Source organism: Adiantum capillus-veneris, chromosome 8 (genome assembly GCF_014529385.1).
Source record: "Adiantum capillus-veneris isolate H3 chromosome 8, ASM1452938v2, whole genome shotgun sequence".
Classification (NCBI taxonomy): domain Eukaryota; kingdom Viridiplantae; phylum Streptophyta; class Polypodiopsida; order Polypodiales; family Pteridaceae; genus Adiantum; species Adiantum capillus-veneris.
Window position 1 is genome coordinate 106970816 of NC_140938.1, and position 27954 is coordinate 106998769.

At 45.0% G+C, this 27954-nt stretch overlaps 1 protein-coding gene across 2 annotated transcripts; it reads right to left on the reverse strand.

Annotated features, from left to right (window-relative positions):
- Positions 1–858: 858 nt before the first annotated feature.
- On the reverse strand, positions 859–27954 carry LOC147452716 (Protein kinase superfamily protein). 2 transcript variants are annotated; one of them, XM_086518319.1, is made up of 7 exons: positions 27700–27954; positions 27502–27615; positions 27119–27272; positions 26924–27048; positions 1623–1684; positions 1396–1468; positions 859–1164 (listed from the first exon to the last, which is right to left on the reverse strand). In XM_086518319.1, the coding sequence occupies exons 1-6, from the start codon at positions 27760–27762 to the stop codon at positions 1411–1413; spliced, it is 576 nt and encodes a 191-aa protein (XP_086374445.1). In that variant the 5' UTR covers positions 27763–27954; the 3' UTR covers positions 859–1164; positions 1396–1410. The 2 variants fall into 2 exon arrangements, with proteins under 2 accessions (XP_086374445.1, XP_086374444.1); XM_086518318.1 differs by having other exon boundaries at positions 1571–1684; positions 27700–27952.

Below are 27954 nucleotides of genomic sequence, written 5' to 3' on the forward strand. Positions count from 1 at the left end.
CTTGTGAAATTCTCAAAAATCTACCAACTATTGTGACACTCCAAGCTCTCATGCCTGATGCAATGCTCTGAGTAAAAGAAAAAAAGCCTTAATACTTTTTCTTAGAAGACCAGATAAAAGCAATAAAAATTTGATTAGGGTACCTTTAATGTAGTACAACTCAACCATTACTAACTTTCCTAATCAAATGTGAAACATTGTGCCCTTAATTCACTACACCCAACTATTACTACCTTCCCAAGCTCAACCCCTAGCATCTTGCAATGTTGTCCATAGCTAGCCTTAGTCTCTAGTGCTTGTGTATTCGCCAACCACTCAACTTATCCTAGCCATTAAGCTTGCTAACGCACTATCCATCTCCATGGCTATCATGTAATGAGGGACTTGCAAAGTCTTTCCACCACTTGGCGCTTGCTACCAATCAATTCAGTCGTCACACACATAAACTGATCAAATTGATATGGTCTTAGGAAGCACCTCTTTAGCTCCACATGATGGCACTAAAACTTAAAGAACCTTCTATGGTTTTCACTGTTATTGCCAATATCATATCTAACAAAAACCCCAAAAAAACCTATTAGTGCAAGTTTAGTTCAACCCTGTATTGTTGCTAAATGGCATAAAGATCTTAGGCACACATGTTAATTTTCCAAATTCTCATGCTTACAAGGATTTGAAGGGGAAGGAAATTAGACTCACCAACACATCCCCAAAGCCAAAGCTTACAGCATGGAAAACCTATATCTTCTATCCGTAGCCAAACCTCAAAGATCTATCCAACAAGTCTTGGACCCGCCACAAAGAGAGAGAGAGAGAGAGAGAGAGAGAGAGAGAGAGAGAGAGAGAGAGAGAGAGAGATTTCACAAATGAAGTTTTTGACCATTGTATAGAGAAGCACAAGAATACAACTATACTATGTGTTACCACTATGCTAGCAATTTGCTTATCCTAAAACAGGTTAATCCCTGTCATGAAGCTGTACTATCCGCCTCTTCTGAGATACAACACTTGGGTCTCAGTATAATAATGTGCATCTACTCCAGTCGGCAACTGGACATCTGCCATTGGGCGTAGCAGTAAAACTGCACTTCTACTCCAGTATGCCATTGGCCGCGTCCATCATGCACTATCCTATCATCACGCGTTTCCTTCCTCGCATTCGCACTGTGAAAAACAAAAACACAGCTAACACACATGCATAAAATCTCGTCCTGATTACCTCACATTGTCATATACATGTTCACCACGATTTAGGGCTTAGGGTTTAGGGTTTAGGGACTTGAAACCCTGTTGAGTGTTCAAAACTGCCCTTAAAATTTGAAGATGATCTTGAAAACAGACTTGTTACGCACAAACATGCAGCAGATTTCGACAAAAACACCACAACGTCATCACCTTGTGCAAGCTTGTTCATTGTTGAACTCCAAAGCTTTGACGACTTCTTGTAAGCTGCAACAATAAGCTCCATCTGCACATGTTTCACCAGAATGGATAATCATCAGAAACTGTTGGAGAAGCACGAGGTCCCATTTCTCAAAACTTGCAGAAATGAAACCCTTTTTCTGCTTACAACATCCCCTGAAGATGAATGGAGTGATAGCAGAGCTCTCTCCAACACATACAAATCAACTGCTTTGTCCTCCGATAGCGATGATGTAAAGCTGAGCCCAAAGTCGATCATTACCTGATGAAGCCGAGCTAAAAAAGATTTCTATGAGCAATAGGGTAACTGTTATTGCAACTTGCAAGCACAATATACAAGCCATTGTCAGTACACAAACTCTTAAATATATGAAGCAGTGAAGCAAACTCTTGGTTTACAAAGCAGGATGAAAATTAAAGAGAAAGACCACAAGTGAAAAACCTTCAAAAAAGACGTAGCAAATACAAACATTTGGACACAGAGGAACTTGCCTATTGTAAAAGACAAACGAACAAAATCAAATAAGAGTTCCAAATCAAGGGTTGACGCTCTATCCTTTCAACACACCATGTCCATGCTGAATAAGGCCTCTCCCCATATGCAACCATACCCGATTCCCAAATAGGAGCGCACACGAAGGAAGAGGCACCCAGCTGAGAAGGGGGTACCTACAAAATGCAAAGATAACAGCAAAGCCAGAGGCCATGATTCATCTGTCCATATCTGGGTACAAACCAGCTAATGCATACGGCAGGAAATACTTCCCAAGTGTAATGTGCAGCAGAAATTATTTATGGTGATAACTTGGGTTGAGTGCTCAATCAGTACTCAAGGTTCCTTTTATTTTATGAGAGAGGTGTGCAATAAACGCGCGCGCGAGAGAGACAGAGAGAGAGAGAGAGAGAGAGAGAGAGAGAGAGAGAGAGAGAGACTATGAGTGAAGTTGTGAAAGATAGAGAACACCGGAAGCCCCTCCAAGGGCCCCCTCTCTATCGCTAGAGACTCCAGAGGTATTTGCTTTAGATTGCACAAATGCTGATAAAATGGTCCTAGATGCTGAGATGTTGATGGGATCTTGCGGTATATGCTTGGATCTGCGAAGCTTAGGGCTGAAAATGCAAAACGCTAGAAAATCTGTATGGATCTACGACTGTGATGAGGCTATGGGCTGATCTGCTATGGCCGATGTTGAGGGTTTTGATGATGAGTATGATTGAAACAATGCTTCAGAAGTTCTTCCCATTGCTTAAGCTTTTTCGCCTTTTGAAAGAATTGGCCATAAGAGAAAGTCGATAGTTGTTGTGTAGTAAAGGGAAGATCTGTAGGATATTCCCATGTCACGTGCACATCTAACCCTATGTGTACGTGGACAAGTTGTTCCTACTTCTAGGGTTAAGGTAGCCAAGGAAGTGTTCTGGCACCCTCGTGAGTCTACCTCCAGGCCGTGCATGTCTAGGCACTTAGAGTAGTTGCATACCCTCTGATTGCACAAGCATTAGAACCCAGCATGATTTCATTTTCCCACTCAGTTGCATGCAGAGCACTTAAGTGGCAGACTTCTAATAAATGATTGATTTATTAATAAATGCAAGGTCGTGGGGCTCTCCCACATACTGCTCGACCCAGCATGCTGCCTGTAACAAACTGCTACGTGTCGACCTACTGAAGAACGGAGCTACCGGCCGAGGGGCCTAAACCCTAAGAAGAACAAGCAACAGAAGAAGTGTCGCAGAGTGATGACGTGGTTGTCCGAGTGCAGAAAACCCTAACCCTAATTTTTGCCAAAAACCCTAATTCTGAAAACCCTAACTCTAAAACCTGCAAACCCTAATTCTGGAAACCCTAACCCTAAAACTGCAACAACGTGGCAGATTTCCGAAAATTGGGCTGGCATGATGACGTGGCAGGCTATACGGATTTCCGTGATTTACGCTGACAGCTTTTGGCATTGCTTTTTGGACCAGAAGCTTTTGAGTTTGAAAGTTTTTCATGTAAACTGCTTTTTGGACCATAAGCTTTTGAGTTTGAAAGCTTTTCATGTAAACTGCTTTTTAGGCCAAGGGCCTTTAATTATAAGGTTAGGGCTCATTCTCTGGCATGCTTCCTGGAGAAGGTGCAGAGTCTGGAGTACCGGCTTGTACTTTGATGATGCCATATAAAGAAATACCGAAAGGGGCGCCAAGGTTTGGGGCCAATACTCTTTGGGGTGGAATTCCGCCACTCCGTGTCGCGTGTCGTCTCTCTCTTTCAGTTTAGTTGTTATTCAAGTGCTAAAAGTCTGTTCAGTCTGTTCTTTTCTATTGGCACGTGGTGCCCCCCCGCCCTTGTGACACTGCCACCTATATAAGGAAAGCCAGCGCTTGCAGTTTTGGCAGAAGACAACAGATGCTCAAGTGCACAAGTCAAGACGTGCAGCAACAGAGCCTCTCTAGCGTTTCCTCAGCAATTTAGCCAGCGTTTTTGGAGACATCCATCAGCGATTGCAAATCAGCCCAAGCCAGTGGCGTTTTTGCAGATCCCTGTCAAAGCACCAGCATTTTGTAGATTTCAGCCCAAATCTGCCAGCGTTAGTGTTTTCAGCCCTTAGCCTCGTCAGATCTGACCCGACCCAGTACCAGTTCCTCGCCACAAGTGCCATTTTGTTGCAGATTAGCCAACGCTTTGCATTTAGCCCTCGCTCGACTCGCTGGTTACAGATCAGCCCCATAGCGGTGCCACAATTGCATATCCTTAGCAGATAGCCTAGCGTTTTCAGATTTCAGTCTCGTCGTCGCAGATCCCGAACTTAACGATGACATCATTGTCGTCATCGTCACAATCTCCATCGTCGTCGTCGACATAGTCATCATTGGTACCACAGCATCTAGAAGCATTGTACCAGACTTTGTGCAATCTAAAGCAAATACCTCTCTAGCAATACAGAGTGGGGCCCTTGGAGGGGGGTTTAGGACCCCATCTGGTGTCGTCTCTTCTCTCTCTCTCTAGCACTCTCTTGCACAATCACTCACAGTTTGCATTCCACTCTCGTGTTTTGGTCATTGCACATTCTCTCATTAAGTCAAGAAAGGCTATCCATTCCCGTCAATAAAAAAAACCTTGAGCACCCACTGATCACTCATCATGAGCCGTACACCATCATTCACTTCCGTGCACATTACATTAGTATTAGAGCTCAGCTCTTTGGAAGTGTTCAATGTCATCACTCAAGAAAAGAAGCACAAAGAACCACAGGGAAAAAAAAAATTGCATTTTGTGGTCACACGTAACCCAAGACCACTTGGGCATGTTGATCCCTAATTTGTGTTTTTTAAGAGTGGCAAGTAACCCAAAAAAAAAGGGCTTGTCCAGCCTCTCCTCGTTCCTCGTTTCCACTCATTGAGAACGGACCTTGCACTTAGCGGCAAGCCAATCGACGTGAGGTGGGAAAAAGCAACCTTGGTGTGAGCGCAAGGCCGCCAAGGGGTACACCCGAAGGAAAGAGTCTACCTTGGGTAAGAGAAAAGCCTTCTTAAACGCAGATTGCAAGCCAAGAACTCAAGAACCTCACGACCCTCAAGAACTCAAGAACCTCAAGAACCCCAAGACCTCAATCCATGGTCATCACCCGAAGCGAAATGGATACTTTGCTTGAAGGTGATGAGAGTGGAGTTGGAGAAGAAGAAGTTTCTACACCAGGAGGATTGTTTCCCAATCCTCCCCCATCCCCATCTACGCCACGGATTGAACCAAATCCTATGGACGCTTTGGTCAAGTCAACGATGGGCATGATGCTACAACAAGAGGTGCAACGCGCCACCATGGAAGAAAGAAGGGCAGCCATGGAGCGTGAGCGTGAGCAAGCACGCTTGGCGGCTGATGAACGAAGGGCAACTATGGAGCTCGAGCGTGAACAAGCACGCGAGGCTCAACACATAGCAGCCGAAGAGAAGCGAGCAGCTCTGGAGTTAGAGCGAGAGGCGCAGAGAGACCAATGCATGGATCGCTGCGTGCTCAACGATGACGACCAGCTGATGTGTGCGTTGTGCATGACCAGCTACTTCGGCGGGCCGGTCCTAGCTTGCGATTTCTCGCACTCCTGCACCAAGATCAATGTGGACCCCAAAACCGGCATTCTAACAGTAGTGTGCGGGTAGTAGTTGGTCCTACAAGTACTCTCCTCGAAGTCCGAGCCACTCAAGGAGGTGGGCGACTTGTGGGCGAGTCATCAGGTAGCACATGTAGAGACGCAGATTCCAACAACCCAGTCACTGAGAAGTTGGCGTTTAGTAAGGATGATGGTAAGATGGATGCTTCTTTCATTCATTCTTGGTTGCATCAATTTAATGCTTACTTTGCAACTATCAAGAAAACAAGTAACAATAAAGTTTTGACTGCTGCCATGTACCTAGCAGGTGATGCCATTAATTGGTATCAAGCTTCGCAAGAGTCACAGATGGTTGATCATCTTGAGCATGCCGAGGAAGGCGTATCCCTCTCTTTCAGTTGGGTCAACTTCCAAGACAAGCTCAAGGCTCGCTTCATGCCACCACAGTACCTTGATTGGTTAATAGAAGATTGACGCGGTCTTAAGCAAAATGGATCCCCTGTTATGTCTTTTTCTAAGCGTATTTTGCAAATTGACATGCAATTGCGTAAATCGGATGAGGATCGCAAGGAGGCTTTCCTCTTTAGGTTAGACAAGTACATGAAGTTTGATGTGCAAGTTTTCAGCCCTAAGGACTGCCTTAGCACAAGAAATGAAGCACAACAAAGGCAAGCCGAAGAAGAACAAGTGCAGTACTTCTCAAGACCAACCGAAAGGTAAGCACAGTAAGACCATTGGTAAGCATGACGGTTATTCTTCTTCTCAATCTTCTTCTATACCCCGAGCACAGAAGTCTCACAATGATGATAAAGCCAAGGCTAAAACTCAAGACACCCCTAAGTTGACGCCTGATGACAAATCTGCTTAAGGAATCCTAGGAGGTTGGTTGACTCTGCAGAACGAGCCGAATATGCACGAGACAAAAGATGTTTTGAGTGTCACATTAAAGGTCAAATGAACCAAGATTGTCCTAAGAAAGAAGACTCTAAAGAATCCACAAAAGAACCCACAGAACCCACATCGTCTGTGAATGCACTCAGTGAGCACACTAATGTGTTTGAAGTTTCTCACGATCATGTAGATGAGTCTCTCATGTTGTGCTATGGTCATGTAAATAGTACACGCATTGTGCACTTGTTTGATTCGGGTGGTATGCATGATGTGATTAGTGACTCTCTTGTAAAGAACGCACGTTTAGAAGCTCTCCCCATAGATCCCATTGCGATCTCTCGATTTGCTCCTAGCATGCACTCTTCGCTCACGCATGAAAGTGCTGACATGGTAGTGTTGGTTCAAAATGTCGATTTTCGTCGTCATTTTGTGGTTTCTCCTCTCAAAGGATGTGATTTGATTTTGGGCATTAAGTGGTTTAAAGGTTATAATCCACACATTGATTGAAAAGAAAACACTCTCTCTCAAACAGTTGATGAAGCACCTCCCGTGGTCTTTCGCTGTGACAAGAACATTCCTTCTTTGCCATTAGTCTCTCACTCTCATGATTCGAAAGAGGTTAAGACACGTAGTATGATTGTTTCTCTCAGTACACAGTCCCACAGTCTAGAGACGCATGAGTCATTGCATGAAAAGAACTCTTGCAATCATGTCTTCTCCGAATCACAACACGCATTTTTTTTTAAAATAGGGAAGTTGGGTTTAGATGATGATGTTTCTAGAAAAGCTAACCTCATTGCAGATATGATCCGTCCCCCAAGAACGGTCTTGGCTCTCGAGTCGAGTTCCAAAGAACCCATTCAGGAAGTATTTTGTCTTCGCATGATTAGCCAGCACGCATTGTTCGAGTTTCTTATTCGTGACGGTCTCTTGTATTTTTGTCACCGTTTTTATGTCTTCCCTTTTTCCGGGCATGCCATATTGCATGTGTAAGGTGCAGCGGAAGTGAATGTAGAACTTTGCTCAAGACGAGTGCTCCGAACTGTGCTCAAGACGAGTGCTCCGAACTGTGCTCAAGGGTTCCTTTTACTTACGGAAGGGAGAGCCTTCTGTTCCTTTAGTGAGAGAGTGCAAGTGATCACAAACAAAGTGGATAAACACTGTGAATGAAGGTACTGAGACTGAGAGATAGAGAGTGAAGAATACGACACCAAAATGTTGTCAAACCCTCCTCCGAGGGCCCCACTATCTATGGCGAGAGTGGTCTACTATTGATTACACAAATCTTTACAACGCAATGGACTTGTTGACGATGTCGACGACGATGAGGAGGACGACGAGACAAGCTGAAATCTGAAAACGCTAAGGGCTGAAATCTGCAAATCTTTATCTGCTGAATTCTGACTCTATGTCGGTGACGATGTCAATGGCGACGATGCGACGATGACACCCTGGAAACGCAAATGCTGAAATCCGGTTTTTCCTGGCTGAAACTGCAAACTACGATAGATCTGACCGTGCGGCAAGGATCTGTTGCGGGAAGGTGAGATTTGCGAGGTTTGGGGATTCTACTGCGGAATCTGACTGCTGAAAACTGAAAACGCTGGTGCTTACTAAGGTTCCGTCGCGATGAATCTGCAAAACGCCGAGGCTGATCCGCAAACCAAAACGTTAGGGTTGGTTATGTCCTGCTGGAGAAATCTGCTAACGCTAGCACTGGCACATCTGCTACTCCTTGCGATGTAGAAAACTATAACGCTAGCTGCCTTTTTATAGGCCCTTGCACCCTGCGGAAATAAGGCACAGAAACAAAAGCTCTGGCGCTTCTAGAGAGAGGAGAGAGAGATCGCTATTTCAGCATGTCCGTACCATGCTTTTGCGTAGGATTTTGGGGCCTCTGCTTTATTTTATTAATAAAGGGCTGCCCACTTAAAAGTGGACGGCCAAACTTTAAAATAAAGTGTGAACCTGTTCAAACTTTAAAAATCCACTCACTGAGTTAAAATCGATGCTACACAAACACATTCCAGGCATCCCCGGGTGCAGTACACGGGCACACATGCAATGCAGACACAGATTCCTCGCGGGAAAGCATCTACCCTCCCGCGAATGTCCTGCTTTTCGTAAAAAGCTTCTTTGAACCCATCTTTATTCTTGTGCTTGCGTTCTTACGCGTATTTTCTTACTCAGTTCGGATTTCCTCCTTAGCCTACGGAATGCCCCCTTTCTGATGCACCCGTCACCCATCATGTGACGCATCAGGGGCACTCGTAACCCGGACCTTTCCACCGAACTTACGAAAACTCCTTCGCGATCTTTACCGTCACCCATCAAATGACACATCAGAGTTGTCCGTTCTTGATGGCATTTCCTGTAGCTACAATCTTTTAAGAGTTCTTAGTGTACACAATAAAATATCCTAGAAAAAAGAAATTAATCGTTAAAAATAAGAAAATAGTCCAATTAGCAACATCCCTCTGGCTTCTAAACAGTTGACCTCAACTGTAGTGCTTGGACATATACCTCCAATATCTCGGGATAAGCTGCTAATTCCTCCTGCGTCATCCACTGAGCATCTAGATTCAAATAGTTCTTAAACTTAACCAAATACTTCCGTGTTATTTTTCCGGACTTGAGGGGCCGCTCCTGATGACTTACGATCTGCTCCGGTTGGAGTATTTCTTCTGTTTCCTCAACCTCAGGAGGTTCCTCAGCACTAGGCTGACTCGGAGGCGGTCCCACATACGGCCGGAGTAAACTGACATGGAAAGCATTATGGATCCTCCAATTAGGCGGTAGCTCTAATCGAAATGTGACATCATTCACTTGCTTAGTGATCTTAAACGGCCCATAATAACGGGTAGAAAGTTTTACCACCTTCCCCTTATGAGACGCTTGTTTCTTAAGTCTTGCCTTCTCAAACTTGAGTAAGACTAATTGTCCGACTATTAAGTCTAGATTCCTCCTGTGCTGCAGCTTTCTTATGCTTTTCCTGAGAGCATAGAATAGCCCTCCTAACTTGCCCGTAGGTTGTGTCCAAATCCCGGACAAATTCATCTGCTGCAAAGATCTTATCCTTAGTTAAAAGGATCGGTGGAAGCAAAGGCTTACCATAGAGAATCTAAAAAGGTGCTTTCCCCGTCGATGAGTGTATGGTATTGTTACACGCATACTCGACAAGGCGCAAATACTTCTCCTAGTCAGATTGCCGGTCTGACACATAAGCTTTTAACATATCCAATATTGTGGAATTGGTTATCTCACTTTGCCCGTCCGTTTGAGGATGGTAGGCAGACGAAAAATTCAACTTCGTACCAAGCTTATCCATCAAGGCACGCCAAAAATTTCCTGTCATGCGAGGATCTCGATCACTCACAATAGACTTAGGCATTCCATGATACTTAAAGATCTGTGCCAGAAAGACCCTAGCCATATGATCTGCTTTGATCGTTTTCTTGACTGGTATAAAGTGTGCTTGCTTGCTTAACATGTCCACAATGGTCCAGATCGCGTCATTTCCAGTCTGAGTTCTAGGGAGGTCCATGATGAAGTCCATGGCAAGACTTTCCCAAGGTTCATTAGGCACAGGCAAAGGTTGTAGCAACCCAGGCGTCTTATGCCGATCATACTTCACTTTTTGGCAAACCAAGCATTCCCTGACATACTTATCAATGTCTACTTTAAGGCTAGGCCAAAAGAAATATTTTTCCATTGCTAAGGTCGTAGGGAGAATACCCCGATGACCGGCATAAGGCGAAGCGTGTGCTTCATCCATGATCTTCTTTCTTAATGGTTCCACCACACATATGGCCTGATGGTGGTAGAGATAACCGTCCCGAATGGAATAGGGAAACTCATTCTCTCCACGATGTAGCTTTCCCCAAACGGTGGAGAAGTCTGGATCATTCGGATACAAATCCGGTAGTGCTTCTAATTCTTGGTGATACACCGAAGTGATGCGTTCACCCTTGGCCGCCTAGACAATGCATCCGCGACCACATTCTTAGTCCCAGCCGTGTGAAGGATCTGGAAGTGAAACATAGACAAAAAGTTTGCCCATCTCATCTGCTTCTCAGATAGTTTCCTTTGTGTAAGTAAATACCGCAAACTCTGGTGATCAGTCTTGATCACAAAATCCGCTCCTAGAAGATAGTGCTTCCAGTTGGATAAGGCGTGAATCACAGCCGTAAGTTCCTTTTCGTAGATTGATGCATGCAACTCTGCATCCTTAAGCCGTCTGCTTTCATAAGCCATTGCATGGCCTTCTTGGTTTAACACTGCTCCGATGCAATCGCCTAAAGCATCGCAGTGAACCTCAAATGGTTTCCTTAAGTCAGGCACTATCAAAATAGGTCCATGGCTTAGCAAGTACTTGAGCCGATCAAAAGCTCCTTGTTGTCTCGACCTCCATCTCAAAGGGATCTTCTTCTTTGTCAAATCATGAAGTGGTCTTGCTACATGGGAAAATCCTCGGACAAACCTTCGATAATACGAACATAATCCCAAGAAGCTACGTACATCGTGTACCATAGTGGGAATAGGCCAATCTTCTACCACTCGGATCTTGGCAGGATCCATACTCACTTGATTGTGAGAGACTATATGGCCGAGATAGTGTATCTCTGAGAGAAAGAACTCGCTCTTCTTTGCATTCACATGCAACTCATGCTTTCGCAATTCTTGAAACACTAGGTCCAAGTGCTTCCGATGTTCCTCTTCTGACTTAGAGAAGATGAGTATGTCGTCAAAGAATACTCCCGTAAAAGCTCGATACGGGCTGAAAATGCAGTCCATCATGCGATTAAACGTCGCAGGAGCATTGGTCAAGCCGAAAGGCATTACCAAAAATTCATATAGTCCAAAGGTTGTGCGGAAAGCAGTCTTATGGACATCCTCAGGGGCGATCCGTATCTGATGATACCCACTCTTTAAGTCTATGCGACTAAAGACACTTGCACCCTGCAACTTATCAAGTATATCATCAATCCGAGAGATCGGAAAGCGATTCTTGACCGTGATCTTGTTTAAAGACCTATAGTCTATGCACATTCGAAACGTGCCATCTTTCTTCTGCACCAATAGAACTGGAGAGCAGTAGGGTGAAGTACTTGGCCGTACTAACCCTTTCCCTAGAAGCTTGTTGACTTGCTTCAAAATTTCCTCTTGCTGAGCAAGACTCACCCGATAAGGGGGTTGATTGGGAGGCGAGCTACCCGGTATGAGATCTATGCGGTGATCTTCCGGGCGTACCGGAGGTAGTTCATCAGGGAGTGTTTCGTGAAACAATCTTTGTACTTTTCAATAAATTGAAAACGCTTAATTTCCAAACTAGAGAGTGATTCCCCACTAGTTTTATCCTTCTCACGTGCAAAAATCAGCAAAAACACACTTCTTCATTTCTTTCTTAATGGAGATATGACTTACAATTGGGAACTGCCAATCTCCTGCATCAGCATGAATCTTTATTTTCTTACCCCCATGATCAAAAGTGAGGGTCTTTTCCACATAATCGGGGACAGGTGTCATGTGGAAGTGCCATGGCATACCCAAGATGATATCACATCCCTCGATGGGTGCCATCAAAAATGATTCACGGTCCTTGTACTCGCCAATCCGAAGATTGAGCTGTCCTTGCACGGGAGTTGCATTGGTTGTCAACCCCTCCAATGCCGATCCGGATGTAACCGGTGTGCCAAGCTAAGCCGGTGTGAGGCACAAACGTTCTGTAGTATCCAGGGAGATGAAGTTATCCGTGGATCTTGGATCATAAAGAATCAGTACTCGCTGGTTGTTCAAAGACCCCTAGCCCTTCAGAAGCTGACGCTTCCCTTTCTCCGTTTCTGTGTTTCCTTGAACATCTGGAATAGAGTTCAAGCTTAGTGGAGCGGGTTCCTTCCTTGCTTTATCTTGCCTAGTAGGGGCGTGTTCTTCCCGTTGCTGCTTTAACGGGCAATCCAGTTTCATATGTCCTTTCTCGCCACAGTAGAAGCATCTTCCTTCCTCTCTGAAGGTTTGAAGTTGAGTAGGAGAGAGATACTTAGTTCGCTTGCCATTGCCCTCTGGCTTCTTAGAATGATCATAGTCCCTAGATGGAGGACGTTTTCTTCCTTGGACCCCTTGGTCATCGTAGACCCCTCTTTGTCTCGCACGGTAAGTGTTATGCTCCATTTTTCTGGGCGTCCCAATTGAGTGCAAATCCTCAGCAATGATTGCTGACTCCATCATCCTCTGAAGAGTGTCATGCGGATACACTTTCATACTCTTTCGAAGCTGCGGTTGGAGACCCGCTTCGAACTTTCATTTCTTTTCCTCATCGGCAATCTTCATGAAGGTAGGTCGTTACTCTCTCATGTTCCTTCTGGGCGAGCCAGTCCCATTCCTTCCGTATGTCCTGCTCGAAGTCAGGCTGAAGAAACTGTTCATAAAATTCAGATTTGAATCTCTCCCAAGTTCTGGCCTGAGAACCTTCCAAAATCTTGGCTAACCACCAATTACTTGCCGTTTCCTTGAGGTGCATCCCCACATGGAGCAATTTGGATCTTTTTGTGAAGTGCCCATTGGTAAAGGCGACTTCAAACTGCCTGATGAAGGACAATGCTTTGGAGATATCTCTCCGTCCGTTGTAGGTTTCGAACTTGATGTCCTTGTCGCCCGATTTGACGACTCATGCGATGATGAGACTTGCGACCATGCTTCTTGAATCGAGGCTTATCTTTAGATTGATGTAGGGTAGTAGTAGTAGCGGCTTCCTTCTTCTTGCGAGAAGATTGAGAAGTAGAAGTATATCAGGAGAGTAAGATGGAGATGAGATAGAGATGTCCTTGCTCTCGTCTAACAAAGAGAGCGCTTTTTCCTGGCCTTTCCTTGGAGTAGGCCGTTCATTCCGATCCGAAGATCCTTTGTGCACCTCGGCATGTTCCCGATCCGAAGATCCTTTGTGCATTTCGACGCGTTCTTCTCTTTCCTGCAGTGGCCTCACGCCAACAGTGTGATGCCTGGCGGCATCGGTTCCATTCGTTCTCTTCATTCCGTCCAAGAGCTTTTGGACATCTGGCAACAGTAGGACTTGTTGCAAATCCGCAAGCTAAGCTCGCACCTGTTGAAGCTCCTCTTCAACGCTTCTCCCTTGGTTCGACATGCTTCTTCACGTTCTTCCCGGAATCGTCCTTCTTTGCAGAGAAAGAGAGGAGTCCGAGCTCTGATACCACTGTCACATAACAGGCGCGTACACGAGCACTTAGAAAATCTGAAAATTAATAAACTTTGCAAATGTGAGAGAAGGTAGAAGATCGACACAGTATTGGGGACCAGAAGATGGGCTGGTCCCCCCCCGTAAAGAGTATCTTTATTCAGGGAGAGTTCTTTTACAAGCACAAGAACCGGAGAAACCCCTCTGTTCTTAATCTTAGACGCAAAGGTCGTACCTTCCCGTGAGGGAACTTAGACTCAAAGGTCGTGCCTTCCCGTGAGGGAAATCCTCGAGAGATCACTCTCTCTATTGTATTCCTGCTTGTACTCAGAGCACGGAGCTCCGCAAGCAATCTCGAATTCCGTTCCCGGAATTCCTTAGCGTAGGCCGAAGCCTTCATGCGTAGTCTTCTCCTCAAGGTAGAGTACCTGCAACACAACCACACAAAGCAACAACTCGCAATGCGTATCGACAAATTATACCTGTCGCTCCTCGCTCGGAAAAGCGACCTCCGTACTCCGTCGTCACATGAACACTCACAGATTCCCGTCGCCACACTTTGCTCCAAAACCTCAGCGCTGGCACTTCTGCTACTCCTTGCGATGTAGAAAACTGTAACGCTAGCTGCCTTTTTATAGGCCCTTGCACCCGGCGGAAATAAGGCACAGAAACAAAAACTCTGGCGCTTCTAGAGAGAGGAGAGAGAAGAGATCGCTGTTTCAGCCTGTCCGTACCATGCTTTTGCGTAGGATTTTGGGGCCTCTGCTTTATTTTATTAATAAAGGGCTGCCCACTTGAAAGTGGGCGGCCAAACTTTAAAATAAAGTGTGAACCTGTTCAAACTTAAAAATCCACTCGGTGAGTTAAAATCGATGCTACACAAACACATTCCAGGCGTCCCCGGGTGCAGTACACGGGCACAGATGCAATGCAGACACAGATTCCTCGCGGGAAAGCATCTACCCTCCCGCGAATGTCCTGCTTTTCGTAAAAAGCTTCTTTGAACCCATCTTTATTCTTGTGCTTGCGTTCTTACACGTATTTTCTTACTCAGTTCGGATTTCCTCCTTAGCCTACGGAATGCCCCCTTTCTGATGCACCCGCCACCCATCATGTGGCGCATCAGGGGCACTCGTAACCCTGCCCTTTCCACCGAACTTACGAAAACTCCTTCGCGATGTTTACCGTCACCCTTCAAATGACACATCAGAGTTGTCCGTTCTTGATGGCATTTCCTGTAGCTACAATCTTTTAAGAGTTCTTAGTGTACACAATAAAATATCCTAGAAAAAAGAAATTAATCATTAAAAATAAGAAAATAGTCCAATTAGCAACAAGGACCGTTTAGGGCCGAAACCCTAAACCTGCAAAAATACACAGCAGGCTGTAATTCCCCGTTTTGGGCTCCGTTTCGCGTGCCGATCGCATCCGTAGCAAGTCCTCGAGCTCCCGCACCTGTAGGGCTACTTGCCCTTTTGAATCGGATGAGATTTCTCACGTGAAACCTCTCCGAATTCACCTGTACCTGCGGGGGATTAGCCACTAGCTAACCCACTACCTGTGCAAGAGGCTCTTGCCTCAGCAATCGCGCATGAATCCACACAACTGTACATCAGTCAAATGAAAAGCCCTCTTGTGGGGCATCACATAACTGCACGTAAGGGAGAGAGCAGTGTGTAGCGTGCATGGCATCACTCCTGGCACCACACTATACATAGAGGGAAAGGAAGCACTCCATAGCTCTTAACCTGTGGCAGGAAACTCAAAAATGAGCCTCCCAGCTATAAATTCAGCGCCACTTCTTGATAGATGAGGCAAGTGCACTGAAATGTGCCACTTGGCGCATTTACAAGCATTTTCCCGTTTCGGGTTTGCCGCCTAAAAATCTCCCGACTGGGCACTCAGTTGACTTCGCGGCAGAGTTCACTGCAAAGTAATAAAATGTTCCCCTTGTCATTCCGGAGGTAATGACGCGAACACATTTTCATGTCCCAAAATAGCAGTTTCCTAAATTTTAGGAGATGCTGCTATTGTATCTTTCTAGGTCATCCGACCCTCTTTGTACACTGCAGCCACACCCAGAACTGAAATGTAGCCTCTGTAACAAAGGATTCCAGTTTGGCTAGTCAATGACCCCACTTGGCTAACCATAGTCCTTGTCCAACCTTAGTGCTCTCTTGCCCTCAGGCCTGGACTCCCTCTGAGCAGTTCCACACTAGCTATGCAATGTAGGGCAGTTAGATTTCCCGAGGGGCGTTTTCCAAAAAGTGGAAATAAATAAATAATAGGAAAGAAATCAACAAAAAGGATAGATAGTAGTCACACGCTGGTGACATACCCCCCTCTTGAAATCTCAAACGTCCTCGTTTGCATCTATGTCGTACATGCTCACAGTCAACACTGATGTATTCATAATTCAACACCTGTCAACACATGTACGACACATACATGCTCATTGTCAACCCTGGTGTATTCACCACCTCGTCGACACATGTATTGCCTGCGTGTGAACCCTGTTCCAATGACATAGTGGTAGCTTTGCACTCTGCCATTGCTTTGAGTCACTAACTTTCCAATGACAAAATGGTAGCCACACATTTTGCCACTGTCTTTTAGTACACGTTGGATCCCGTAACACTTTTGAGCATACCCAGACCGACAGTTTAAGAATGCAGTTACACATGTACTCTTTAATAGAAGCAATTACTATATTCTTGACAAACTGACAAGAAATAATAACTTCTATAGTACTAAGCACACTTTTTGACATTCCATAAGAGCAATTGCCAAACTGACAATTTGTACAGCTCTAACATTCATGTAACAGGTATTTCATTTGAGCTCACTTTAAATACCATGTACATCATTTGTTCCAAAAGCCATTGTCACACTGACAATCCATGTAGCTTTGAAACTCAAGGGGTCAAGGTAGTTTGCAAATCGAAGGCTTCAAGGTAAAGTGATAACACAGTTGGTGACTCTGCAAGTTCACCTTCTTCCATCCACTTAGCATCCATTGGTGGATAGTTTCTGAACTTTACCAAGTAACGCCTAGCAACCTTGCCTTTCACTTTTCTTTCTTTATGTGCCAAAATCTATTCCGGGACCAAGATCTCGTCAAGTTTCTCGACTTCCGGCTAATCTTCAGCTGGCATATCTTCTGGCACATCACCCACATAGGGTCTGAGAAGACTCACGTGAAACGCATTGTGAATCTTCCAACTCTTAGGCAATTTCAGCCTATATGCAACATCAGTGATTATGTCACACACTTGAAAAGGCCCATAGTAATGCATGCTGAGCTTTGGAAACAGTCTTTCCTTGCCCTTCATCTTCTTTAACCTTGCCTTTTCAAAGCGTAGAAGCACCCAATCACCAAGTGAAAATACCACTTCACGACGGTGACGATCAGTTGCTTTCTTTTGCTTTGGATGGCACGCTTGTTTATGAGCAATATTTTCAAGTATCATGGCATGCCACAGTCGATTGTTAGCGACCGTGATCCACGCATGACAAGTTTGTTCTGGAGATGCTTGTTTGAGAATATGGGCACAACGCTCAAATTCTCTTCGTCATTTCATCCTCAAACAGATGGGCAGTCAGAAGAGGCAAATTCTACTGTCCTAGATCTGCTGAAGTGCTATGTGTCAGAGCATAAAGGAAAGTGGGAGCAGGGTGGAGTATGCATACAATAATACAGTGCATTCATCAACTGGCAAGGCACCTTTTGAGATAGTTGAAGGTGGCAAGAAAGTTCCTCCCATACTGCATACAAAGGACAAGATATTTGCAGCAGATAAGTATGTTCAAGACATGGATGAAATGTACAAGAAGGTCAAAGTGGCCTTGGAAAAGACTTTATCTTCTTCCTGACAGGAATAAAATGAGCCTGCTTGCTGAATCTGCAAATAATGGTCCAAATACCATCGTTTCCTGTCTGCGTTCTCGAAAGATCAAAGATAAAATCCATAGCAATACTTTCCCATGGTTTGTCTAGAATAGGTAGTGGTTGCAATAATCTTGGTGCCTTTTGCCTGTCAAACTTGAGCTTCTGGCAAATTAGGCATTCTCGCACAAAGGCATCCACATCTCTTCTCAATGTAGGCCAATAGAAGAATGTCTCAACCGCTTTAACTGTGGCATCGATGCCACGATGCCCTGCATACGGTGGGACATGACTCTCTTCTATAACTTTGCGTCGCAATGGCTTTGTGACACAATCTGCCATGCATCATCATGAACCCGTCTTTAAGAAGATAGTGTTCATGACGTTGTCCATCCATTAGCTGCTCGAAGACCCTTGCAAAATCTTCATCATTTGCATATTGTTCTCTCATATCATCAAGTTCATGATGATGAGGAATTGACACAGCTGAAATTTGTGGCTTCCTTGACAAGGCATCAGCCACAACGTTCTTCTTGCCTTCCACATGCACAATCTGAAAGTGGAACATGGACAAGATATTTGCCCATCGCATATGCTTCTCAGATAACTTTGCCTGTGTCAAGAAGTATCGCAAGGTCTGATGGTCCGTTTGAACAACGAAATCTGCACCTAGCAGGTAGTGTTTCCAACTTAAGAGCACATGAATCACAGCCAGTAACTCTTTCTCATAGACCTACATGGTCATCTTTGGCCCTTGCAAAATTCTGCTCTCATGGGCTACTACCCTGCCATTTTGCATTAGCACTGCACCAATGCTACTACCACAGGCGTCACACTGGACCATCCTAAGATCTGGCAACACAATGACTGGATCTGAAGTCATCTTTTCCTTTCAGAGATTAAAAGCTGAAATCTCTTTCTGCGTCCATCTAAAGGTGACTGCCTTCTTTTGAAGAGCGTGTAAAGGTGAAGTAATCTCAGCGAAATTTCGAATAAACCTTCTGTAATAGGAGCATAGTCCCAAGAAACTTCGGACATCGTGCATCATCTTCAAATCTGGCCATGACTTGATCGCTTCAACTTTAGCAGGATCCATTCTGACACCATCCTTTGAGACAATGTGTCCGAGAAAATGAATCTCTGCCAAAAAAAATTCACTTTTCTTTGCATTGATGAGCAACCTATGACTGCGTAGCTCTTTGAACACAATGGCCAAGTGATGCCTATGCTCCTCTTCATTCTTTGAGTAGACTATCATGTCATCAAAGAATGTACAAACAAACTGTTGGTGTGGACGGAAAATTATGTCCATCATCCTATTGAATGTAGCAGGAGCATTTGTGAGACCAAAGGGCATCACTAAAAATTCGTAAAGGCCAAACGTCGTTCTAAAAGCAGTCTTGTGCACATCCTCTGATCTAATGCGGATCTGATGGTACCCACTCTTTAGATCTACCCTGCTAAACATAGCTGCTCCTTCTAATTTGTCCAGAATATCATGAATTCTAGGTATAGGAAACCTATTCTTGATGGTATTCTTGTTCAGTGCACGGTAGTCGATGCACATACGCCATGAGCCATCACCAACAACACTGGAGAACAGAATGGGGATGAAGTGGGCTGAATCAGCCCCTTTTCTAACAGCTCCTGTACTTGGCCCATTATCTCTTTCTGCTGAGCCGCACTAACCCTGTACGGAGGCTTATTTGGTGGGCTACTGCCTGGCACCAAATCTATCGCATGGTCCTCGGGTCTCTCTGGCGGTAATTGAGACGGTAATGAATCGGAAAAACAGTCACTATACTGTTGTAAAAACATTGACCTTTCTTTATCTAGCACAGATAAATTTGATTCATCACAATCTGACACTTCACGTGCAAAAACCAAGTACGCAGAAAGATGCTTTTTCATTACAGAAGTAATAGCAGAAGCTGATACAGTGGGAATAGACTCCCCTTTAAGCTTTACATCCAGAATGTGAGTCTTTCCCTTGCTCTGTACAGTGATCTTTTTGTTGTAGGCATCCATGATTCCCTGTACTCGAAACAACCAAGGAATACCTAACAACACATCACATCCGTCCAGTGGCATGATGTAAAATTCTTCAGCGTCTACATAGGACTGGATATGTAGGCGCAACTTTCCGATGACGGGTGTCACAACCTCTGTATGGCCAGGACATGCCAAACCTGCCTCTGCTGTATACCCCATCTCTTCAGGTCTAATTCCCAACTTTGAAGCCAATTCTGGGGAAATGAAGTTAGCTTTGGCACCTGGATCAAAGAAGATAAGCACTGTTTGATCCCTGACCTTTCCCCATGCTCTGCAAAGCTCACTTGCATATGAATTTGGCTTGTTGCCCACCATATCTGGCACTAGACCAGCCATGGGCTTCTTTCCTTTCCTGTCCTCCTTGTCTTCAGAATCAGCTGGCCTTTTCTTTGTAGGACAATTGTAAGCAATGTGGCCAGGCTGCTCATAGATAAAGCATTTGTTCTCTGACCTCACGACCTTTTGCTCTTCCGACTTGCGAGGAAAACGTCTTTTCCATTTCTTTATTGGTCCCTTTTTTGATTCAGCCGAAGCTTTGTCTTTCCCTGCGTTGGCTGGCTCCTGAGTCCCTTTTGGAGCCTCATTGGGAACGTGCTTCTTCGCTGAATTTTTCTTGGTTGATCCTTCCTTGACACCAGTATTAAATTCACAATCTTCTCCCTTGAGCAAACCATTGCCAGTGTTTGCTACCTCGATGAGCTGCGTCAAAGTAGTGACTTTAGTCTTCGTACAGTACTTTCTCAATCCTTTGGGTAGGCCACAACAATATTTTTCAATCTGTTCTGTCAATGGCACAAACCTATAGGAATTTACTGGAAGTAGAGCTTTCCAAAACTTACGATTGTAGTCATCCAGATTCTTGAAAGTGGCAGCATTAAGCTGGTGTCATTCTGTCATGACATCTGCTTCAAAGTCATCAGATAACCATGCTACTGCAAAAATCTGCTTGAAGTAAATCCATGTGGACGAAGCTTGCCCTTGCAGCAATAAAGTTGTCCACCATTGTCCCGCATTCCCTGTCAAGAAAGTGACTGCCTTGCGGACCTTTAAAGCCTCTGTAAAGTTTTCCCCTGCATAGGCCTTGTCAAACTACTGGAGGAATGAGAGAGCCTTCTTCCTGTCATCAAACCCTGTAAAGGTCGTGAATGTCACACCTTTGCCACCTTCTTTGTACGGAGTTGGCCTCTCCAGCGGCGTCAAATTGTCGTATGGAAGTGACTGAAACATGGAAACACTCTTAGGGTTCATTTGTGTTCCCTGACCGCAATTAAGTTGACCTAGAAATGCCATATTTGGCTGCTGATTTGTAATTCCAGCCATACCAAAATTTGCCTGTGGCATCCCAAATTGGCCCTGAGTGCTTTGAAACCATGGTAGCATGCCCGTGACACCATACATGGGGTTAGGCATCATCGTTTGAGCACCCCCGAACACTGTTCCTAGCGTGTAAAACTGATTTCCAGGTGCATGACCAGCCATGCTCTGGAATACCGATCCACCTCCAAAATAGCCAGGGTGTACTGAAGGTGGTGGGAAGACCTGTTGCATAGCCTGTAGGTTGCTTCCCTGCCCATTAGAACCAGCTATAGGCTGCTGAAAAGTGGCTGGCTTAACTGGTACAGCTTGAAAGACTGGCATCTCAGCCACCTGTTCTTGCACCTTAGGCACAGGTTGTGGAGACTGCATGTTCTCTGTCAAGTGTACAGGTGTTTCCATTGACTGTGCAGTATGAATCACTTGTGCTTAAGCCTTAACAGGCTTCTGAATACGATCCAGTGACCCAACTTGCTGAGACGGAAGAGGAGGTTGCAGAAAGGCTAAAAACCTCGGGTTCTGCATTACTTGTGTGAACATAGCCACAGCAGTAGCCAACTGGGTCCTGAATATATCATCATCCGTCTGTGGTGGTCTTGAAGACTCACCCGCTTCATATGTCTCTTGACCCTGTGAAGAGGAAACCTCTTCAGTCACATCATCTGGTCTGTCAGCCATAATTGCAATTCCCTGTGTCTAGTCTATGATCCCCTGTGTCTTCAAGCCCAAACTGACCAAGGCTCACCTCTATGGGAAAAAGTGATTTAATCCCGGGATGGAACCATGAAACCAGCCTGTACTTTCAAAAAGGGCGGTAGACTTTACTTCAAACCTTGATTTAGCTTTCACCCATTATTAGTCGTCTATTCTACCTGTACTTTCAAGACACAACAAAGGGGAAAGGGATACACGCTGCTAGATTGCACCTGTATGAGTAGACCGACACCAGATTGGCCTCTAACTTAGGCGCCCCTTTCGGTATTTCTTTATTGTTTAAAAGAGGGAACAAACGCTGTGGTTCCCTACAAGCTGCCCCGCACAAGCTTGGCTGAATTTCAACTGTTCCGGCCCGATTTCGACAACATAACTGTACTAGGACACTTCACAGTCAGTATTCCCACGCATTGACTGACTTTTCCGACGAATACGGGCACTTTGCAAAACCTGGCGAGAATCTGCAGCACGCTGAATTCTCTGTTTTCAGCCCCGAAAATGCGCCAGATCACCTGTACAGCAGTCCCCTCGCATCCCCGAACCTCCTGGGGGTATTAGGGACCGTTTAGGGCCAAAACCCTAAACCTGCAAAAATACACAGCAGGCTGTAATTTACTGTTTCGGGCTCCGTTTCGCGTGCCGATCGCATCTGTAGCAAGTCCTCGAGCTCCCGCACCTGTAGGGCTACTTGCCCTTTGAATCGAACGAGATTTCTGGCGTGAAACCTCTCTGAATTCACCTGTACCTACGGGGGATTAGCCGCTAGCTAATCCAGTACCTGTGCAAGAGGCTCTTGGCTCAGCAATCGCACATGAACCCACACAACTGTACATAGGTCAATTGAAAAGCCCACTAGAGGGGCATAACATACTGCCATAGGGGAGAGAGAGGGCAGTGCGTAGCGTGCAGGGCATCACTCCTGGCACCGCACTGTACATAGGAGGGAAAGCAAGCACTCCATAGTTCTTAACCTGTGACAAAATCTGAAACTGAGCCTCTCTCAGCTTAAAATTCAGCGCCATTTCTTGTTGCATGAGGAAAGTGCACCAGAAGGTGCCACTTGGCACATTTACAAGCATTTTCCCGTTTCGGGGTTGCCGCCTAAAAATCTCCCGACCGGTTGCCCGGTTGACTTCACTGCAGAGTAATAAAATGTTCCCCTTGTCATTCCGGAGGTAATGACGCGAACACATTTTCATGTCCCAAAATAGCAATTCCCTAAATTTTAGGAGATGTTGCCATTGTATCTTTCTAGGTAATCCGACCCTCTTTGTACACTGTAGCCACACCCAGAACTGAAATGTAGCCTCTGTAACAAAGGATTCCAGTTTGGCTAGTCAATGACCCCACTTGGCTAACCATAGTCCTTGTCCAACCTTAGTGCTCTCTTGCCCTCAGGCCTGGACTCCCTCTAAACAGTTCCACGCTAGCTATGCAATGCAGGGCAGTTAGATTTCCCGAGGGGCGTTTTCCAAAAAGTGGAAATAAATAAATAATAGGAAAGAAATCAACAAAAAGGATAGATAGTAGTCACACGCTCGTGACAATCAGCGTCTCTTCCTTGCGGATATCATCAAAATTGTTTCACCTTGCAAGCATCAATGACGGCTTGCAGAATCTTAGGCAAATAAGATTCTAGGCATAGCATTCTCGGAACGTATGTTCGAACTTGGTTCGCAGTAGAATGAACCTGCTTTGAATATCAGAGATGTTCTCCCATATGTGGTTAAGGCAATTCTTTCTACCTTGGAACTTACGAACGTAAGAGTTCATGCTTACACTAGCAGTATGTCAATGGTACTTGACCGGCTTATGGAGAAGCATATGCTACAACTATAACTTGCTACTTCAATGGTCAATCCATGTAATAGAGACGATGATCAATGACCATCAAAAAACTCTCTACTTAGTAGAAAAATTCAAAGCGATCGAACACATCCCACATAAAGATTCTTGTGTCAGAATATCATGGCGCGCAAAAAGGCGCTCAAGAGAGGTGTCTCAAATACCATCCCACTTCCTAAAAAAGAAGTTGGCTCATATCGTTCTGGTTAGTAGAAAAAAATTCGACTGGTAGTCGACTCACCTTGACAACAAGGTCTACATCTCCATGTGTTATCCATGTACCCGAAGGTGTACATAATACTCATTTTGTGCTAGAGCTTTTGTGAACTCGGGAGATTTCCTCTTTTTTGTAAGATTCTCAGAGCGGACACGCTCAACCAGATAATTCCTCGACTTCGTTCCAGAGCAAACCCGCTCATCAAATAAACTGGGATTTCAAATATGGAATTCCACGAGCACAAGCCGTAGCCATCTCTTGCTCCTTCTCTTAGAAAGAGAGTGTTCATTCACTTGTGCGAAAAGCACTACCATACCTTCCCTTAATAGTTAGGGGGGTGTGGACGTAGAGAGTACTCGAGCTTAGTGAAAACTTTTCCCTCCTTGAAAGCTCGAAATGATTCCGTCGTAATGTCCTATCCACGGTAGCGGGTACTCTATGGAGAAACTACTCAATATCAGATCACTTAGCGACCTTCCGAATGGTAGCAAACCAATTTATCTCATACAACAATGTTCCAACTTGATCCTACTCTCATAAACACTCGAGAGTGATCGTCCTAGTTAACATATGCATACCTTGTGCGAAAAAGAAAACGAACTTTATGATTTCCTCAAAGTTGTAACTTTGATCAAAGACATGTCCTTTCACTCAAAGTTTGAGGGTCTTCTGTTCAAAATCTCAAGAGTTAGATCAAATACCCTTACTCCAGAACTTTCTTCGAATAGCAACGTATCCTTTGAGGAGAGAGAACAAAAATCCGTTGTTTTTGTGTTCAATGGTTCCCGTCCCACTATGGGGATTTGATTCTTTGACGCTAAAGTGTACACTTTCAGCTTGCATGGCTGACTCCACTATCCGTTGCGTATGTTGCGGATATGTTTGCATGCTTTTACGAAGTTGGGGAGAAAGTCCGTTGAATTTCTTCATCTTTTCTTCCTCAGAGAGGGTCAAGAGTGGAGCCACCTTTGCCAAAGTGAACCAATACTTGTCCATGTAATTTGTGACTCGCTCGTGCTACTATTGGGCAAACCGATCCCAATCTTCTTTGATACATTCCTCAAGGTGTAGAGGAAAAGAAAAATTCTCAAAATATTTTGCTTTGAATTGAGTCCAAGTCTTGTTGTGATTTCCTTGCAAAGCTTTGGTATATCACCAATGGTGACCAAGCACTCGCAATCCCCTTCAAGTATTTGGTCACATGCCTCATCTTCGACTCTTGTAAGAAATTGTTGTTTCAGAAGGCAACTTCAAACTGTCGAATGAAAGCGGTAGCTTTCGGGACATCTCCCCTTCCATCAAACTTGACTGGAGTGTTCTAAGGTCTAGAGACCTTCTACGTGTCCTTCCAGAAATCACGGATTTCTTGGCTATGGTTCTGGACTGGATGTTCATGGATATTCTGAAAGAGTAGTGAGGTGAAATTGTGGATGATAAAAAAAATTCTTTCAAATTTCTTTGAATTTTCAACAAGTAAATTTGACTCAATTCCAGGTTTTGAAGGATCTCGAACATTCCGCTTCTCGAATTCTCTAAGTTATTGAGCATCATGCTCTTGTCACCTTCTCAGAGAATCCCAAGTCTTATTGACTTCTTGCAGAGAGGGAAAAAAAAATTCGACTCCGCGAGCTTTTCCAGCAGGACTTAGCGTTCCGCCTGCCTACTTCTCTCTTGGCTTGTCATGAATTCCCCGTATCTTCCCAGAGTCCTCCTCCTTTACACACACATAGAGAGAGAGAGAGAGAGAGAGAGAGAGAGACCATGCTCTGATACCACTGTCACAAACGGGAGCGCATAACAATATAAAATACACTCGGATAAATAGAACATATCACTTAACTCTGAAGCTAGAGGATACAAAGTAAAATAGAGAGAGGGATATAGAGTGAGAAGATAGACACAGTACTCGGACCAAAAGATGGGTTAGTCCCCCACCCCCCGTAATAGTATCTTTATTATTGAAAAGAAGTCTATGCAAGCACTTGAACCGAACGTATTACCATGTTCATTCCAGAATCAAACTCGATGGTTCTTGGAAGCCTCAGCTTCCTACTCCTAGGGCAACACCCTATTCCAAGGAACTTCCATTCCTTATTCCGAATCCTCGAGAACCAAGGTTCTCGCCTTTGGATCTCACCTTCCAGACTAGGGACATGGTGTCGCTGTAACTCTTTTCCGACTCTGTTCCCAAAGTCCTCTTTCTGCGAAACAACTCTGCTAGGTGCTTTCCTAGACGCGAAGTCCTTCCTTGGGAATCTCAACTTCCGAATCCCAACTCAAAAGTCTTACAACTCTCAAATCCATGAATTTACTCCAAAGTGCAAAACCCTTGGATTAATCTCGCTCTAGTTCCTCAGAGCGCTTTTCTCTTGCAAAGACTCGTGCCTTCCTCTACTCTACTCCCTCGCTAAGAGGAAATACACCTGCAAATAAATACTCAGAGATCATAACATGAAAAGACGTTACCTCCAAAGTCTCGTCGCTCGAAACGCAACTAGATCCTCGGAAAGCAACTCCCCGGAAGAGATCTCTGCACACAGAAACCTCTCTGTCCTACACACAAAAGAGGTGTGCTCTCAGGTTCCTTCTCGGAAGATCAGCCCCGTCCTCGACATTTATGGGCTGAAAACAGAGAAAAACAGCAACTTGTTGCGACAGAAACGCTCTCCAAAGGCACTTCTTCGCGATGGACCTGGCCTACTCGGTCTTGGCAACATCCAGTACACTCAAGGCAGCACCGGCGGCGGTGACTTCGCGGCTGAAATCTGCAGCACCTTCCCCTTTGCTTCAGCGCTGGCTTTTTCTGCAAGACTGAGAGTGTGAGAGAGGTTCGCTTTTATTGTCTTTGGCAGCCGGCAAGAATAGGGCATATCCCCCCGGCAAAGATAAGGTGACTTTGGGGCGCTACGGGCAGAAGAGAGAGAATTCGCTGGTCTGCAACCAGAAAAAGGGAGAGAGGGCTGGCGCTAGGTTTTTAGCTGCTTTTTTTATCATTTGGGGGGGGGGGGGGGGGCTTCAGACATAATTACTGCCTTCTTCCAGAAATCCACCCCACCTCCTGTCCACACAGTAGGAAGTCACACTATAGAGGGCAGAGCATCGAGTGTGTGCTTCACATGCATACACACACATATACCTATGTACACAGGCGTGTATAAATGCATGTACATGCACATGTATTGTATATGGAGACGCATAGACATACATATAAGAAAAAATCAACACACACATTGTCCAATTTAAGAAGCAACTCAGTTTACACAATAAGGTGAGAATGTAACACTACCACAACATCATAAGTTTCTCACCAGGTCTTGTGTCTCTCTATGTATCAGCATGTTGGAAGTTGTCAGGTCACCATGAATGAGCCCACCATCATGAAGTCGTGCTATGGCTACACCTATCTTGGTCGCAATGGCCTCCAGTTTGCCTCCTGCTTTATGTGCCCCCATCAAAAATTCTTCCAAAAACAGTATACTAAACTAAGGAGTCTCAAAACAAACCTGAACTAGGCAAGGGACCAGCACTCAACAAGATATCTTTGACAGACATGCCATCTATGAATTCAAAAGTAATTGTGTGTAGGACGGAGTCCACAGCAAAAAGGGCAGGGGTGGCAACACCGAGCCTTCGAGCCTTTGCGACGCTCCGAGCCTCCTGCAGACAGGAGTGTTAAGCATTATTTACCTTAATCTATTCAATATGAATGTACAATGTTCCAAACTCAGCTGAAGTATGTCAATTACCATACTGCACTGTTTAAGTGCATAGGTACATGGCACATGCAGACTTGTACTTAACAGGACATTATCAGCTGTTTTGCATAAATATGAGTAAAGTTTTGGGTATCCACTGAAATGTCACAGTACTTGTGTGTGCCACATACCCCATAAAGCCGCTTCTGTGTAATCTTGGAGTCCAGAATTGGATGTCTATACTTCTTTGAAAAGCGCTCTTTCACAATGGCCTTTCTCCCCAAGAATATGCTCTCATACACACGCTGCGTGCACATCCAAAAGGCCTCTCTCTCTCTCTCTCTCTCTCTCTCTCTCTCTCTCTCCTTCCTACTCCTACAAAAACATACCGCCTCAGCTCCTTGCTTGACAAGCTTTCCTGGCGGGGCCGTGTCCGCAGCGTCTACCTCCATTTCCAGAAAGTCTACCTGCCGACCTTTCGTAATTTGAATTTCTGAAGGTGGAGGGTGGAGGTAGCCTACTCGACTAAGGCCGGGTTCCGTTGTACAGGTTTAACTTTTCAGCTGTCCCCTGGCGGAAGAACAGCAGGTCTTCGTAGCTTATTAACTGGGAGCGCACCTCCCTTTGAGGCCGTCCGATTGTGG

Excerpts from the sequence above, each read along its gene's own strand:
- LOC147452716 (XM_086518318.1), bottom strand. The coding sequence starts at position 27,762 with ATGGAGGTAGACGCTGCGGACACGGCCCCGCCAGGAAAGCTTGTCAAG. Across the intron at positions 1,685-26,923 it reads ATAGAGAGACACAAGACCTG|GTAATGATCGACTTTGGGCT; the intron begins GTGAGAAACTTA and ends CGGCTTCATCAG. Across the intron at positions 1,165-1,395 it reads AATGAACAAGCTTGCACAAG|TGCGAATGCGAGGAAGGAAA; the intron begins GTGATGACGTTG and ends TGTTTTTCACAG.